Raw genomic sequence first — 17,360 nt, forward strand, 5'->3', positions numbered from 1 at the left:
TGGGAATGTCTGCCCAACACTGGGGATGCATTTTACTTTGGGATTGAAATTTTCAGAGAACTCATTTGTAACACAGGTATTTTTTAATACACTAGCTCACTTTACCAGCCCCTTTATGGAACAACCAAATTCTGTCCTAATGGAAAATTAAAACAGTGTGGATTTTAAAGTCTCTTAGACAAAGTCTCTTGCCCTTTTGGTAACTTTTCTAAGAATAAATTAATCAGATTTGATTGTCGAAAATTTTGGCTGAATAAAGACTTCATTTTGGTTACTGAGATGGTTGTTTTACTATTTGTGATATTATCCTATATATTAAGTCAATGAACACTTCTTTCTATAGAAAAATCTACTTTCTTTCATTATTACTTGAGCCAGGTCATTATCTGTTAACCTACTATCTACTATTTGCTGATGAAAGCATTCATCAATCTAAAAAGGAAAATATCTCCACCAGCCACTTAATGGTCACTTTTTAAATTAGTCTGACATAAAAAATATAAAAGGGCAACTTTATTAAACATATAAATTCAAGAACATTCAAGTTTTTAAAGAAACAATTTTAAGACAGCAGATCCATAATAATGGCTTATATAAACACTATTACTTCCCAAGTAGACTAGGTGGACATACTGACCCATCAATGCTCAAAATAACAAAATGAATCTATGTTTCTAAGACTACTAAATGGGAAACTTGTCAGCAGATCCACACCCTCCCCTACTTTATTTTCCACAAGATATGCTTGACATGTATGTTTAGAATGTAAATAATACATAAACCCCTAATCTTAGGTCCTTTTCTACTTTGTTCTACTTTATTCTACTTCATTCTCTCTTCCTGTAACACCTAAGACTCTAGTAATCATTCTTCTCTGAGCAAGACCAAGTTAGTCAAAATAGGATCTAGCATTACAGATAGCTAGATAGAGAAAAAGTCTCCAGTAAACTTAATTCTGTGTTTGCTTTGTTTTTTGGGAGCTACCTGATGCCTAAAATACTGTGACAAAACATACACACAGCAAAGAGGAAAATAAAGGCATATTGGATTCTCAATCTTCACCTTTGTCCTACAGCTTTCCCTTATCCAGTATAAGCATTACTATAAATTGCCAGCTGTAAAGACACACTGAATCTAATAAAGCACCCAGAACCTTTGTTGTAGCACCATACAATTTCCAATCAGAATGTGTTAGAAGCAAAGAAAATATGACAATTCACACAAAAATGTTTTATGACTTTTGAAAAATGGAAAAATTCAATTTTAAGTGATATTTTGCCCCATGACCAACATCTCCTCAGTATTTTAGTGTCTTTAAAAGATTTAATATATGCTTCTAGAAAAGGGAATTACTTTCTTTCCCTACAGATTACAGCACCAACACTAGGTTGAATTTTACAAAGTACACATAACTCACTATGATAACTCAGTAAACTATGTGTTTTGAATCATTTAATCCCTGTCATGTCTATTAACTTTCAGACTTGCACCTTGGATTACTTTGTACAAGGCTAAAACTGCTCCTTTGTCTGTAAATGGCAGTGAAAAATAGAGAAAGTAAAACTCTGATTCTACTTGAGTGGATTTAACTCAAAGATCATCTTGTTAGTCCAAAGAACTTTCCCAGGCATTTTAAGTAATCTTAATCTGTATTTTATGTATCTGCCACCAGAGTAAATACTAACATTTTAAAATAAATTATTCATACTGCCCTGGACTGTAAACAAAGATTGTAAACAAGGATTTAGGGCTATTTACAAAGAACTCATCTTTACCTAATACACAACAGTAATGGTAAATGAAGATGCATAATCATAAGTTCATATCCTTAAAAAATGGATGCAACAAAGCTTCTTCTGCTGTAATTCTTGAAGCTGGATTTAGATCTAGAAGTTTATCAAGCAGGTCATAAGCTTCGTCAGGAACCTCATCCCAGCCGTCTAAATTGGTTGTACACTCATCAAAATGACGTGCGCAGCCATTGCTGTCCTTTGCATGTAATGAATTCCCTGAGGGTTGTACTTGAGGTGTTTGTATGAGGTAAGAAGCTTTATGGTCAGTCTTCTCTGAGAGAGTCTGGTCAGGAGAAGCAGGCCCTTGTGTATCACTTGTTAACTTGGGAGTATTAGAATCTGTACCCCTGAGTCTCTCACAGAGTTTCCTCAAGTCTTGTGCTGGGACTTCTTTGCTACATAATATTGATTTGCCTAAAAAGGAAAAAAAAAATTATTAGAATATAATAGAAGCATCTTTCATGAGAAACACACAAATGTAGCCATGTACTTTATGGCTATATATCTAAAAGTATGTGTGTATGTGTATTTATGTATGTGTGTGTGTGTGCACTGAATAAGAGAGCACGACAGGCACACTTAAGTGCTGTTTGAACTAGCTGAAGGCCAAACTACATAGCAGGACACAGTACTCAGAAAGCAGTGTCTTACTAAGCTATGCTAGGCACTACCTGACCCTGCCAACTTCTTCAGCTTCATTTAACCAGCTGCAGCATCTCCCCTCCTCACTCTTTTCAAGCCTCTACACCTTTGACTAAATTAAATGGCTCCTGTTTTTGCCTAGGATGCCCCATGCCCATGGGTGTACCCAGGACATTCCCACTCAGCTCAACAATCACCTCTACAGGTCCAACACGCTCACAACTGATCATTTTATTCTTCCCAGCATTCTGTCATATGCTGAGAAGTGTTATTATTTTTGCTATCCTATATTCTAACTCATAAAATGTGCATCTCACCTACTAGACTGTGAGCTTTCAGAAGACAGGGACTGTCTATTTACCTCTGACCTCCCAATATCTAGACAATGCCTAGCAGACACCAGGTGTTCAATTTATGTCTGCTGTACTAGACAAAAAGGCATTATTTATTTGAATCTCTCTGTTCAGATGTGACATCCTTACAGATGCTATTCTTGACCAACCTACACTCGACTGCTAAGCCCTTTTCACTCCTTTTCTCCTTTAATCTTTCTCAACACCAGTCACCTCTCACTGAGATTATACATTTATTTTCTTTCCCTCACTAGAACTTGAGCTTTCTAAGAGCAGAGACTCAAAATAGTGTCTGGAACACCTAAAGCTACAATAAAGTTCTGAATGGATTAAGAAGCAAATCAGATTTCAATTTTTAAAAATATGAATGTCTGAAATAACTTCCTGAGATGTTTATTAGCAGACATGGGTAGAAACAGGTTAAGTACAGAAATAGGCAGGTGGGTATTATTTCTGCTTTATATTTCCTTATTAAATAAACGGGGCTCAAGACAATGAGTAGCACAATATCCAGGTTCCTCTCTGGGAGAGACAGATTGTCAACAAAGCAATTAATCTAGCTCTACATGTTAAAAAGTTACTTCTACTCAGTCTGATCTAACTATTGGATTGGTGTACCAAGGCAGAAAAAACACCAGGGCAGGAGAAGGAAGGAGGTTGCTGAGAAGGGAAGCGGAATAAATTACCAAAAACTAAGTTTAGTGAAGATACAACATGCCAATCCTTTTCTAACTTTAAAAACCTATCATTCCTCTAGCAATCCCACTGCTGGGTATATACCCAAAGACATGAACACATTGTACCAGAGATACCTGCTCCACCATGTCTACAGCAGCACTGTCCACAAGAGACAAAATTTATACTCTACCAAGGTGGCCATCATCAGATGAATGGATAAAGAAATTGTGGTACATACATACAATGGAATATTATTCAGTGATAAAGAATGAAATTCTGCCATTTGCAACAAAATTTATGTAACTAGAGGACATCATGTTAAGTGAAATAAGCTGGACCCACGAAGAAAAATACCATATCCTCCCTTATATGGGGGAGCTACAATTTAAAAAACAAAGAAAAGAAAAATGCCTATGTGTGTCAGTATTGCTGTAATACTTTTGTGAAACTTTGTTTTGTCAAACCAGTGGTTAAGAATATTATACTACTATAGTTTTAGCGACCTGTGATTACTTTCAAATTTACTTTATATGGGAGAAATGGTGATTTTTCCATTCAACTACTGTTTACAGCCATTGTCTATATTCCCACTAAAATAGGTCTTTTTGCTTTTTTGCATGTTAAACTTTTTGTTTGGTAAAGTATTAAGTCTTTTTACTGTCATGTAAATTTAAAATGCTATCTCAAAAACTAAAAAAAAAAAAAAAAAAAAGACAAGAAGGGTGGGAAACAGAGAGGAAGAGGGAGGGAGGAAGGGAATATCATTATGTTCTTAGATTTATATCTACAAACTATATTGAATCTGTTAAAAACTAAATAATAAAAGAGAAACAAGAGTCAAAAAGAAAAATGATTAAAAAAACAAAAATCTATAATCCCACTGTCTCAAGTAAATTAGAGGAAAACATGCACAGTTTTATTCCTTAATTTATTAGCTCACTCTGATATGAAATAATCAAAAATATGTTTTAGTACATTCTTAAGCTACACAACATACCTAAATTCCTTTTTTATATGACCAAAGAGAAGTTTCACTCAAAACACTCAGGAAATATAAAATAATCAAAGCACATTTTTTTTTGTACAGATTAGCATGTGTCAAAGATTTGATTAATTCACGGTTTTTCTTTCAATTCTTTCAACATAATTCAATGAGGCTGACAACAGTGGGAAAGACTACCAAAAAAACAAGACGTGCTCTCACTGCTCATCTCAGGTAAGTCATTTCCTTAGGATATAAACAGGAACACAGTTGTATTTGCTGAAATTCTGAGTCTTCTATACTCAGCTCAAAGTTACATAAGATCTGAGGGAAACAACTACAGAAGTCCTATTAATAAAATCGAGACAAGTGCTATATAGTATTACTACTTTTTAAATATGAGAATAAGCATTACAGTGGTAAATCTATGTAGGTCCTTGCATGCTATCATGGAACCTGCCCCGGAGCATTTCTGTGTCAGATGTTCTACAACAGGGAGATACAAGCTTTGACACAATGTCTTGGATGAACTTCATGTCTATAAGCTTCTCTTAAAATTCTTTAACGCTAAATTAAAGTTTCCTCAATTATCTGAGAATAAACATATTCCCATTTATTATTATGTAAGAATACTATTTCTAAGACATCAATCTTGCTTTCTACTCATGGTTATTTTTCCCTTAAATGTATCATTTTACCTCATTCCTCAAATAACATTTTATTGCAATAGGTAGACTTTGTTGCAGAAGCATTTCTTGGCAAGCCTTTATTATGATGCATTGTGCATATAACTACCACTAAGATTTTCTTGTGGATTAGACCCTGACACTGCTGCCTAAGCATGAGACAATCATTTTCATGGACATTCTTAACTAGAAGCGGTTCTTGATCAAAATCACTTTTTTTCCAAACTAAGTCTGGAGGCTTGCTAAATATATTTTTCTGAATCATATTTTCCAGGAATCAGTTGAGTGAGGCCAGCCTGTGACTTTTTGAGGTTTCTCTGGTAATTCTGATGCATTCCTGGTTAAGACCCACTGATTCTGGGGTTGGCCTCAAGGCAGCCCAGCTAATCCTGAGGTAGGCTGACTTAAACCTTGTGCTGTATGGGTGTTCTGTACTGTGTGATGGTAAGCTGACTCAATCATATTGCTTGTTGGAAAGCACTAACTGTAATTGTCCTTGTAGGATAGACACAAGGGGATATTTGAGAACAGGTTGTTGACCAGAGCAAGGCTAAGATAATTCTTAAGTGCCCCACAAAGCACACCATATATGCCAGCCTTGAAGAAGAACTTGGGAGATAACTTCCCATATCCAGTACATGCTCAGAATACTGCTCCATCAGTGAAGGTATTCTATTCATTCTGCTAACCCTCAAATTAAAAGCAATTCTCCCCTTTTCCACTGCAGTCCTGTTACACTTAAATATAATTAGCTGTTTACTTTTAGACTAAAATCAATTAAGGCAAGGATATTCTCAATATCAGATAGAGAACCTGATGCTTAATGTACAAAAAAGAATTAAATTATATTAAAAGTACTTATACAACAAAATTCAAGCCACAACTAAAGGGAGTTAAGGTTTTATTCCTTATTTTTTAAGTGTAGTACTTAGTGCTTGATAAAATTAAATGATTACATGTATAGAGGAGAATGATGACAAATTATTTTCTTACATCAACATAACTCTTAAGGTTTAATAATCATTCTATCTAGGATTAGAGAATTTTAAGAAAACTTATTTGTAAAGACTATTTTATAATTTAAGTCATCTGTAGGAGATAATCAAAGGCATTTGTTTTGTAGCATAATATAAATCTGCTTACCAAAAGTTTTAGCAGCCTGGATAGTTTCCCTGGATCCCCGAATTGTCATAATTTGAGCCAAAGCAGTTAAATCATCACTTGCTTTATAAAACGGATATCGTCCACTAAGCAAAGAAAGGAATATGACACCTGCAGACCACATGTCAATTGCTGCAACAGAAAAGAAACTTTAAAAATAAATTCCCCACTTATAGTTTTATCATCCTAAATCAGTGGTTCTTGTCCTTGATTGTGCAATAGCATCACCTTGGGAGCCTTCACAATCTCAGATGCCTAGACCCCAACCCTCAGGGATTCTCATCCAACAGTTCTGGAGTACAAGCATTAAAAAGTTCCTTAAGTGATTTCAATCTAAAGCCATGACTGAGAATCCTTAATCAAACATCTTTACTCAAAATATGTTATTCTTTCTTGAGCAACGTATTCATAAACTTAAACGAATATTTCATCATTAGAAAACATTAAGCAAATGCTTATAAAAGATCAAAAGAAACCCAAAAATGGCTACATGGGGAAAATCTTGGATGCTCCTCAAGAATGACGCCATGGTAGTGGAAGTGTTTTCGTTTTAGTGAAACGTACTGAACATTACAAGCTCTTCATTAACCAGATGCTAGCACTAAGTATTCCAAAAGAAATCTCCAGAATTCTGGACCAGCTCAGTTCCATGTGAAAAAGCTCCTTTTTATTTCTCTTAGAGGCATCTTTCTTAATTGTTGGAACACCTAGTATTACCAAATTATTTGCTCTCAATTTCACTGGCCATTGTATCACTTGCCTTAGTTCCCTTCATACTTCTGCCTGTTCCTTCAATGTTTTCTCAAAGTCTTAAGTGCTGAGGTTCCTGAGTCCCAATTTCTTTCCCTCTAAACTCTCCCTCAATGGTCCATCCACCTCATGGATTCAACTATCACCTCTATAAAAATGACACTCAACATTTATTTCCAGCCCAGTTCCATCCCTGAGCGTCATACTTAACTTTTACTTTGTTAGATCTATCTTCATGTTCCAAAAATATCTGAAACCATTTATGCCCCAAACCAAATCCTACCTTTACCTCTAAATCAGTTATTTCTCCTTTATTCTCCACTTCAGTTACTGGTACACATCCAAATCCCTCAAGCTAGGAATCTGGTGAACATCCCAGATGCTGTTTTCCTTCATTATCTCAAACCCAATTCCAGATCCAATTACCCACCAGGTTCTGTCTTTGCAATCCTTCTCTTATTTCATTCTTATTACCAATTTCCTTATTCATGCTTTCATCTCTTGCTTCAACCATTATAGGGAAACACTCTCCAAAATCTACTGTAGAATACAGTACTACCAACTCTTTTCATGGAATAACTTCCCAGCATCTACAGTATACAGTCTGAGCTGTTTAAGAGCATGATGACTTTGTCTATTTCTAAGTTTCTTATTTTAAAATTTTTATTTACTTATTTTAAATGAAAGGCAGAGACAGAGATTTTCCATCTATTGGTTCATTCCCCAAATGCTTTCAATAGTCAGGGATGGGCCAGACCTGGAGACTGGAACTCAATCTGGTTCTCCTACGTAGGTTGCCCAGATTCAAGTACTCAAGCCATCACCTGCTGCCTCCAGGGCAGGGAGGTGGAATCAGAAGCCAGGATTTGAACAGACCCTCTGATACGGGATTGTGTCCCAGGCGGCATCTTACCTGCTGTGCTAAATGCTCACCCTCAAGGTTTACTTCTAACAATTTGCATCCAAAGTCATACTGAATGTTCAGATTCCAGTATGATGAGACTATACTCTTTCTTGAGTTCCCTGGCTCATGCCTCAATGTTAAATCCACACCCCAACTAAAATTCATCTTGAAGGTCATCTCTTTCATGAACTTCCTTCCATATTCCTCTGGGTTACGATAGTCAGATGTAATTTTAGCACCATACTCAACAGGTTATAATTATTGTGTTGACCAGAGTGTGAACAGATGTTCTCATTTTTGCATCACTAGCAAGCAGACATACAATGAATAAATGCATTTCTTCAAAGCTTGTAATCCAAGCAAATAGCAGGACTCATCCATTCATTCAAAAGATGTTTCTTGGGTTCCAGCCCCATGATAACTTTTTAGATTTATAAAAGACACTTTTCTCTTTAAAAAGCTTCTAACTGCTATTACACTGTTTTCATAGTACAAAAAATGATTTTTGTCAAACACAATCATATCTACCAAACAGAAAATTTTTCAGGCATTCAGTGAATGAAGTGCTAAAGGTGACATAAACTACCAAACACAACTATTTCCTCTCACAAAGATAATGGCAACAAAATTCCTGGTAAAATCATCTTGTACATAGAAAAGCAATCTTTGGAAATAAACTGCAAAAATGAAAAGGAAGATAACACAAACATTAGAAACTTTTGTAAAGAAAAGCATTCCAAATACTGACAAAGTCTGTGGACTCAAAAGGCTTCCACAGCCTAGACAGCTGATGTCAAGAGCCTGGGGTGATCACTGACATCATACACAGGAGTGACAACAGGAGTCACTGTGCACTACCTCCCCATGTAAAACTAGTTCTCAAATAGTTTGTGTGTGTGTGCAAATTGCTGAAATCTTTACTTAGTACAGAGTTAGTCTTCTGTGTACAAAGTTAACTGAAAATGAATCTTAATGGAGAATGGAACTGGCAAGAGAAGAGGGAAGAGGAGGAGGGCTGGGAGTGTGGGTGGGAGGGCTGGTATGGTGGGAGGAATAACTATATTCCTAAAGTTGTACTTATGAAATTTGTATTTCTTAAAAAATAAAAATAAAAAAGCATTATCTCAAAAATGGGAATGCTGAACTGCTAGACTGCTTGCATAATTTAAGTAAGAGAAGCTCAATATTTGTCAAAACTAGACAAAGATCCTAAAATTTAACCAGGACAACCCATTTGAATTTTGTTCTGTATTTCTAGTGCAACCTACCTGTAGTTTGATTGGGGCATTTGGTCAAGACCTCAGGTGCTCTGAATCCTGGTGTACCTGCCCTAGGTGCAACTTGTTGACGCCTTATAATGAAGAAATAAGATTTCTCTAGTTATGTTGAAGTTGAACTACTTAAATTCAAAAAAATTACATTTATCAGATTAGTTCACAGAAATTTTGCCTTGGCATTTACATAAAGCTACTACAAAGCAAATGATAATCTAGTATGATGAACATTATAGATTTTGCTTCTACTGGTTTGTTCCACTTCTACTGGTTTCCTGGCTTCACTCCTTAAATGAGTTAGGGTAACTTCTAAGCAAACAAGACAGTAGACAATAAAATCCATTAGATAAAAACAGAATACGTAAAAATTAATTTCTGTTTGGAGTGATTAATCACTGATTATTTCTTCACTTATGTATCAGTTAATCAGGAAAGGCTTGATGAAAGTCAAATCTTAGAGGAAGGGAAAGAATTTATAATGCAATAAGCTGGAGGTGGGAGTAAGAAAGCAGCTTTACTATTTGGTTCTAGTTATTTTACATGGCAAGAATGAAGAGTGAAAACAGACAAAATTACATCAGCAAGCAAAATGTGCAATTCTAAACTTTCAAAAGCTTCTCTGCCTCCCCCTCAATTATTTGCACATAAGAGCAAATGTGTTTTCCAAAGAATATATGCATGTCAAATGAACAATATGACAACGGCATCAGTTGTTCTCCGAGGTACTGCTCTGCATCAGTGCCTGTATAGTTCCCCTCCCCTCACTAAATCAACTGCTCCCCACAATCAGTGCTCAATTTCTCATCTCGTCTGGCAGCATGCCGGTGATTTTATAGCACAAACACAATATATTACCTTGAAAGGCAAATACTGCACACTTTATCTGTTGCATAGCAGTCACAGGTCAGGTTAGTTGGACAAGAACTGGCAGTTTTCCTCATCACCCCACTGTTCATAACTTTTGTGGAAATAGTCTTCTTTTTTGTTGCTAACTTTCTTGACAATACATCCACACTCTTTGATGGCTTTATCAGCTGTAGAAGAAAAGTTATATTTTCTATTTTCATAACACTTAATATAATGTATTCCAATGCTAGTACAGCAAAAAAGTAATCACAAAAGCATTACTTTAAAACTGCTGAATGTGCTGTTGGATTGTATATAAACAGCTGTCCATTAAGATGTTTATGGTCTTTGGATTTTTCTGTTGAATAAACACATTTACTAATTAGTCCTAGTTTAGTAAATATTTGACTTATCCTTCATTAGAACATTTCTTGATATATTGCAAAAGTATACAGCAGTTATGTTCCAGTGTCTAACTCCATTTCAGAACTGTAAACTGCACAAATACATCGGCTAAAATTGGTTTTAATTTGTTGCTCAAGCTGTCCAGCTGTCATGGGGGTATCATACACCAATTTAAAATCATCTGACATTGATGACAATCTTGTTAACTTTACAAACACTATCAACTCTGCATCAACCACATTAGGTGCTGGGAGCTCACTAATGACAGACAAGGCCTTAACATTCTCAATGTTCCTCTGAGGAAAGGGTAACAGTAGTCATTTAACTAAAAATGATGAAAAATTCCACCAGAAAAGTTTAGAAAGAATTGAATAAAATAAAAATTGTAACTAGATGCTCAGAGCATTAATATGTGAAAGCCAAACCACTTAATTAAATGGTAATGTAATCATTACCTAAATGTCTTCAGTGTACAACTGACTGATCATTGCACTATCAAGCTACATTACTTACTTTCACTGGAGGGCTCTCATGTGAAATGGAGCTGTGTATATTGAAATTTCTTTCTCCAAAAACAGAGCGCTGGACAGAAAGGCCTACAGATCCCTCCTACAATACCAACAAAAACAAGGAAAATAAGGGTTATATCTGTAACACTTTCTGCCAGCTGTACTCTGCCATAGTTGTGAAAGAGTTAAGTGACATGAAACAAAAACAGCTGCATCCAAGTCATTCTCAGGCACCAAAACACTTCTGTGAAAGGAGAAAATAGTCTAGACAGAACTCTAAACACCCATACAACGTCATCATAGTTCACAAACATATATATATATACATAGAACTAAAAAAATTCAAAAATTACCTGCGTGAATGTTACATTTTGCTGTGCAGCTAAAATGGAGATAGACACTTCAGAATTTTTCCCCTATAACTAATACTTTCTTTTAAAAAGGGTAATTAACCCAAACTTTGTAACATGCAAGGGAAAATGACCTATTTTCTATTGTCATACAATTTTTGTAATACAGAATGACAAAAACATAAATCAAAAAGTAAGTTTCAGTTTTAAACAAGTCTCAGTGAAAATATAATCAAGCAAATATAAAGATGCTAAAAAATGGTTTTTTAATTACAAATACCATCTCAGTGTTATATCTCCCTTTGTTGGATGAAAGAATACATTTCTAAAACAATGCTACTACTTAAGAAATAAAACAGGTAGGACCTTTCCATCTTTTCCTTGTTTAATCTGAATTTGTGCATTTGTGCAGGGTCTTTTGATAGATGTTTTGGTGGGAGACCGCTGATCCAGTTCCTTAGGTGCTTGGCCACTCAATGAAATCTTGTTTCCCATGATTACATGAGATTTGTTCTGGGTGCAACTTTCCTGCTGCGTTTCAGATTGGACAAATTTGAGAAGCTCTATTTTTGTATCATGAGTTCCTTGGGCCAAACCGAAATCTACCAAGGCATACCTAAGAAACAAAATTAAGCATTTTTACTCCTTTTTAACAATTAAAGCTTTCAATACTCTCAACCACATGCATACAGAAACTACAATTCTTTTCAGGATCAATTAAGAATGAATAGTGTCCGGCTGGTGCCGCGGCTCACTTGGCTAATTCTCCGCCTGCGGCACCGGCACCCCGTGTTCTAGTTCCAGTTGGGGTGCTGGATTTTGTCCCGGCTGCTCCTCTTCCGTGCAGCTCTCTGGTGCAGCCCAGGAAGGCAGTGGAGATGGCTCAAGTACTTGGGCCCTGCACCTGGCTCCTGGCTTTGGATCGGCGCAGTGCACCGGCAGTAGCAACCATTTGGGGGGTGAATCAATGGAAAAAGGAAGACCTTTCTCTCTCTCTAATTCTGCCTGTCAAAAAAAAAAAAAAAAAAAAAAGAAAGAAAGAAAGAAAGAACAGTGTTCAAGAAAAAAAAATACATTTTACAAAGCAAGGATTTAACACCAAGGTAGAATTGAAAATTAAGAAATGATATAGGGGCTGGCGCTGTAGCATAGCAGGTAAAGCCACCGCCTGCAGTGCCGCCATCCCATATGGGCGCCTGTTCAAGTTCTGGCTGCTCCACTTCTGATTCAGCTCTCTCCTATGGCCTGGGAAAGCAGAAGATGGCCTAATTGCTGGGCCCCTGCAACCCTGTGGGAGGCCTGGAGGAAGCTCCTGGCTCTGGGTCAGATGAGCCCAGTTCCAGCTGTTGAGGCCATTTGGGGGTGAACCAGAGGATGGAAGACTTTTCTCTCTCCTTCTCTCTGCCTCTGTGTAACTTTGTCTTTCAAATAAATCTTAAAAAAAAAAAAAAAAAAGAAATTATATATTCCAGGAGCTGGCACTATGGCTTAGCAGGCTAAACTGCTAACTGCAATACTGGCATCTCCTACGGGTGCCCCAGTTAAAGTCCCAGCTGCTCCATTTTGTTCCAGCTCTTTTTTTTTTTTTTTTAAGATTTATTTATTTGAAAGAGTTACACAGAGAGAGGAAAGGCAGAGAGAGAGAGAGGTCTTCCATCCGATGGTTCACCCCCAACTGACCATATGGCCGGAGCTGTGCCATTCCGAAGCCAGGAGCTTTTCCAAGTCTCCCACATGGGTGCAGGGGCCCAAGGATATGGGCCATCTGCTGCTACTTTCTCAGGCCATAGCAGAGAGTTGGATTAGAAGTGAAGCAGCTAGGTCTCTAACCGGTGCCCATATGGGATGCCGGTGCTTCAGGCCAGGGCATTAACCCACTGCGCCACAGCGCCAGCCCCTCAAGCTCCCTAATATACCTAAGAAAAGCAGTAGAAGATGGTCCAAGTGTTTGGGTCCCGGGTCCCTGCCACCTGCATGGAAGACTCAGATGGACTTCTAGGATACTAGCTTCAGTCTTGCTCAGCTCTGACTATTGTGTCTATTTGGAGAACAAACCAGCAAATTGAAGATGTTTCTCTCTGTCTCTTCCTCTCTCGGCTCTTTCATATAAATAAAATAAATCTTAAAACAAAAAAGAGAAAAAGAAATGACACACTCCACAGTCAACTGCTTTTCTCTCTCTTTTCCAGTGGCCTATGTTAATGGGGCAATATAAATACAATGCTTTATTCTCTGATCGTGGCACAGATGGCATCACAGCAGGTAATTTCTAATAAAACAAGTTTAAAAGAGAAGTTGAAATAATGGTTTTAACATATGACTTAATTTTTAAAAACTAAAGGAGTGGGCATTTAGCACCGAAGTTAAGCTGCTGCTTGGGATATCTTTTGCATGCCCTATCAGAGTACTTGGTTTAAGTCTCAGCTCTGCTCTCCATTCCAGCTTCCTGCTAAAGTACACCGAGGTAGGCAGCAGGGGTATGGTTCTAGTACCCAGGTCCCTGTCACTCATGTGGGAGAACCAGATTAAGTTCTCAGCTCCTGGTTTTTTGGCCTGGCCCAGCCCCAGCTGTTATAAGCATTTGGAGGGTAAACTAGTGAATGGGAAACCTCTGTCTCCCTGTTTCTCTGCCTTTCAAATAAGTAAAAATAAAAAATTTACTCTATAGGGGTGAAATGGTCATTTTTCCATTCAATTATTCTGTATAGCTATTGTCTATAGTCACACTAAGCTCAGGTCTTTTTGCTTTTTACTTGTTAAACTTTTTTTTTTTTCCTTGTACTTGAAAGTCACAGTTACACAGAGAAGGAGAGGCAGAGAGAGAGAGGTCTTCCATCTGCTGGTTCACTCTCCAACTGACTGCAACAGCCGGAGCTGCGCCGATCCAAAGCCAGGATCCAGGAGCTTCTTCCAGGTCTCCTACATGGGTGCAAGGTCCCAAGGACTTGGGCCATCTTCTACTGCTTTCCTGGGCCTTAGCAGAGAGCTGGATTGGAAGCGGAGCAGCCAGGACTCGAACCGGCAGCAGGCGGCCCTACCCGCTATGCCACAGTGCCAGCACCTTGTTAAACTTCTTATTCAGTGAAGTATTAAACCTTTTTACTGTAATGTAAATTTAAAATATGTATCTCAAAAACTAAAAAAAAGAATAAAAGGGCAAAGAAAGGAGGGTGGAAAGGTGACAGGGGAAAAGAGAGGGAAAGGGAGAAGGAGGGAATATCACTATGTTCTTAGAATTCTATCTACACAGCACACTGAATCTGTTAAAAATAATTAAGAAAAAAAAATTTTTAAAAAGAAAAAGAAAAATCATGGCTATAAAATCCCAACAAACAAGTTACACTCTTAATCTTGTTACCATATTCAATATGATATACTATATAAACAGCAGCATTTAAGTTATTTTATTCCTCTATGTATATAATTAGCATAAAAAGTATACATAAAAATAGAGCTTTAATGTTTAAACAGGAAACTGGTTATTATGTGGTTTAATTCCTCATTTATTAGAAAAGAAAAATGAAGTCATGTGTAAATTCAAAGATTATAAGTTTCTTAACTAAGAGTTATTTACTCTAAACCACAGTTCCTCTAATGATATACACTGCTTTACTAATACAAAGTTATCTTCTCTGCATTTTCCTTTCCTAATCACAAAGAAAGAAACGATTTGGACGTGACTGCTGAAGTGTATGTCTAAGGGCTGGACCCTATCACACAAATTCATTGAAGTGAAAGTATTATCTAGGAACTCTTCATACTCACTTTTTCAGGCGTCTATTATATAAAAAATTGCTGGGCTTAACATCACGGTGAACAATACCAAACTGGTGAATGCGTTTCAAAGCTCTGAACAGATTAAACATGTATTCCCGTACTTCTTGAAAGGAAAGAGAATTCAAAATGTCCTAAAATAAAGTTATAAATAGGGTCATAAGATAGTTTTCAATTAAATATTTAGCTAATAAAAATTCAAGAAATATTAAAACTTACCAAAAAAGACTCATGTTCTAGGTATGGCATAGCAATAACAACATGATCATTTTTCCTAAAGCAATATTTAACTCCCATGACGTTGTCTTGCCCCCTAGTGGAAAAAAGTTCAGTGAGCTTTAGAGGAAAGATCAAACTGAATCATTACAGCTTAATCTTTTTTTAAAAAAATATAACTTTAACAATGCATGCATGCAGTATAAAACTGACTTAAATCATCACAAGATAGTATAACATTTAACTCACTTGGATAAGAAAGCAAGCATTCTTTTAAAATAAAAATTGTTATCAGCTATGAGGTCACTATAATAATTCAAATATGAGGTAATTAGAAGTGGCGAAAAAAGAAGGAAAAGATAAACAAGAATGAATTGAGATTTGGTAGCAGATAAGATGGTAAGAATAGTACGTTCATTCCAGGTAACATTAATTGAACACTTACTACACAACTAGCTCTGATCTAAGTACTTCGTATCTACCACAACAAATTCACTTACTCTCCAAAGAAACCCTACGAGGAAGGTGCTACTATTTCTTTCCATGTTCACAGATGAAGAAACAGGCACAGAGAGGTTAAAGAACTTGTCCAAGGTCATTAAACTAGTAAGTCTCGGAGCCACGACTTAAAAAAAAAAAAAAAAAAAAAAAAAAAAAAACTTTTAAAATTATTTAGAGAGGCACAGGAGAGAGAGATACAGACAGAGGGAGAGCTCGTTCACCTCCCAGATGCCTACAAGGGCTGGGGCTGTGTCAGGCTGGGACTCAGTCTAGGCCTCGCATATAGGTGGCAGGGACCCAAGCACTTGAACCATCACCTGCTGCCTCCCAGGGTGCACTTTAGCAAGAAGCTACAATTGGCAATGGAGATGGACTCAAACCCACGCACTCCAACATCGGAGGCAAACATCTCAACCAGCACCTTAGTCACTAGGCCAAAACTTGCCCCTTGAGTTACAAGTTGAATCCTGTTAGTTTATTCCTAACCAATGTTCTTAATCACAATGTTTCTTAACGGGTAAGGAAAATGGAATAATGTTGATTTCCATGATTTTGATACTGACTGTAATAAGTAGATGCCAAAAAAATTAAGTAAAACAAGCAAACAAACAACACCAACAATTCATCATTTTAAAAGAAAAATTTAGATATGGGACTAAATATTTTAAATTTTTTAAAGATGTATTTATTTATTTGAAAGGCAGAGTTATATATAGAGAGAGACATCTTCCATCTGCTGGTTCACTCCCCAGATGGCAGTGATGGCCAGGGCTGGGCCAGACAGAAGCCAGGAGCCAGGAACTTCATCTTGGCTTCCCACATGGGTGGCAGGAGTCTAAACACTTGGGCCATCTTCTACTGTTTTTCCCAGGCCATCAGCAGGGAGTTGTATTGGAAGTGGAGCAGCCAGGATATGAATTGGTGCCCGTTCGGGATGCTGGCACTACAGGTGATGGCTTTACCAGCTATGCCAATACCCGCCCCAATCTTTTTTTCTTAATATTTTATTTATTTCTTTGAAAGACAAAGTTAGAGAGAAAAGGAGAGACAGAGATCTTCCATTTGCTGGTTCATTCCCCAGATAGCCACATGGCCAAGGCTGGGCCAGGTTAAAGCCAGGAGCAAGGAGATTTTTCTGGGTCTCCCACATGGGTGGCAGAGGCCCAAGCACTGGGGCCACCTTTTACTGCTTTCCCAGGCCATCAGCAGGGAGCCAGATTGGAAGTGCAAATGGGCACCCATATAGGATGCCAGCACTGCAGGCGGCAGCTTAATTGGCTACATCACAATGCTGGCCCCCAGGACTAAATCTTAACTGGGAAGTCAAGCGAGAAAACTTACAAAGAAGCAATATCCAAAAGCTGTGAACATAAACAGAGAAGAGAAAATGAGTTTTGGAAAAAGTCTCATGGTAAAAAGTAAAAATAAGGAAGGATAACAAAGTAAGGAGTTGGAAAGGAGCCCCCAAAATGGAGGTCAGAGGATAAGGACTGAGTAAAGGCTTTTGGAGTGACAGGGAAACTAGTAATTTTTCTA

General features: G+C 37.3%; 1 protein-coding gene and 1 long non-coding RNA gene across 4 annotated transcripts in view; one reads left to right on the forward strand and one right to left on the reverse strand.

Moving 5' to 3' along the window:
- Window positions 1–495: 495 nt before the first annotated feature.
- Window positions 496–17,360, reverse strand: part of CDC7 (cell division cycle 7) — a 29,520-nt gene continuing 12,655 nt past the window's right edge. The window contains exons 5-12 of one of the 3 annotated variants that reach the window (XM_051857522.3): window positions 15,327–15,420; window positions 15,099–15,241; window positions 11,700–11,949; window positions 10,988–11,083; window positions 10,079–10,257; window positions 9,218–9,300; window positions 6,278–6,427; window positions 496–2,207 (exon numbers count right to left, since the gene is read on the reverse strand). In XM_051857522.3, the coding sequence (XP_051713482.1) occupies window positions 1,813–2,207; window positions 6,278–6,427; window positions 9,218–9,300; window positions 10,079–10,257; window positions 10,988–11,083; window positions 11,700–11,949; window positions 15,099–15,241; window positions 15,327–15,420 (1,390 nt within the window). In that variant the 3' untranslated portion in view covers window positions 496–1,812. The remainder of the gene's footprint in view (window positions 2,208–6,277; window positions 6,428–9,217; window positions 9,301–10,078; window positions 10,258–10,987; window positions 11,084–11,699; window positions 11,950–15,098; window positions 15,242–15,326; window positions 15,421–17,360) is intronic. The other 2 variants (XR_016237187.1, XM_070078052.2) reach the window with 2 other exon arrangements.
- On the forward strand, window positions 4,549–14,808 carry LOC127493590 (uncharacterized). Its single transcript, XR_007923996.3, has 3 exons — window positions 4,549–4,682; window positions 13,523–13,595; window positions 14,123–14,808. It is a non-coding gene; the product is annotated as an uncharacterized LOC127493590 (long non-coding RNA).

Source organism: Oryctolagus cuniculus, chromosome 7 (assembly GCF_051225735.1).
Source record: "Oryctolagus cuniculus isolate XC-2025 breed Fujian yellow rabbit chromosome 7, ASM5122573v1, whole genome shotgun sequence".
Taxonomy (NCBI): Eukaryota; Metazoa; Chordata; class Mammalia; order Lagomorpha; family Leporidae; genus Oryctolagus; species Oryctolagus cuniculus.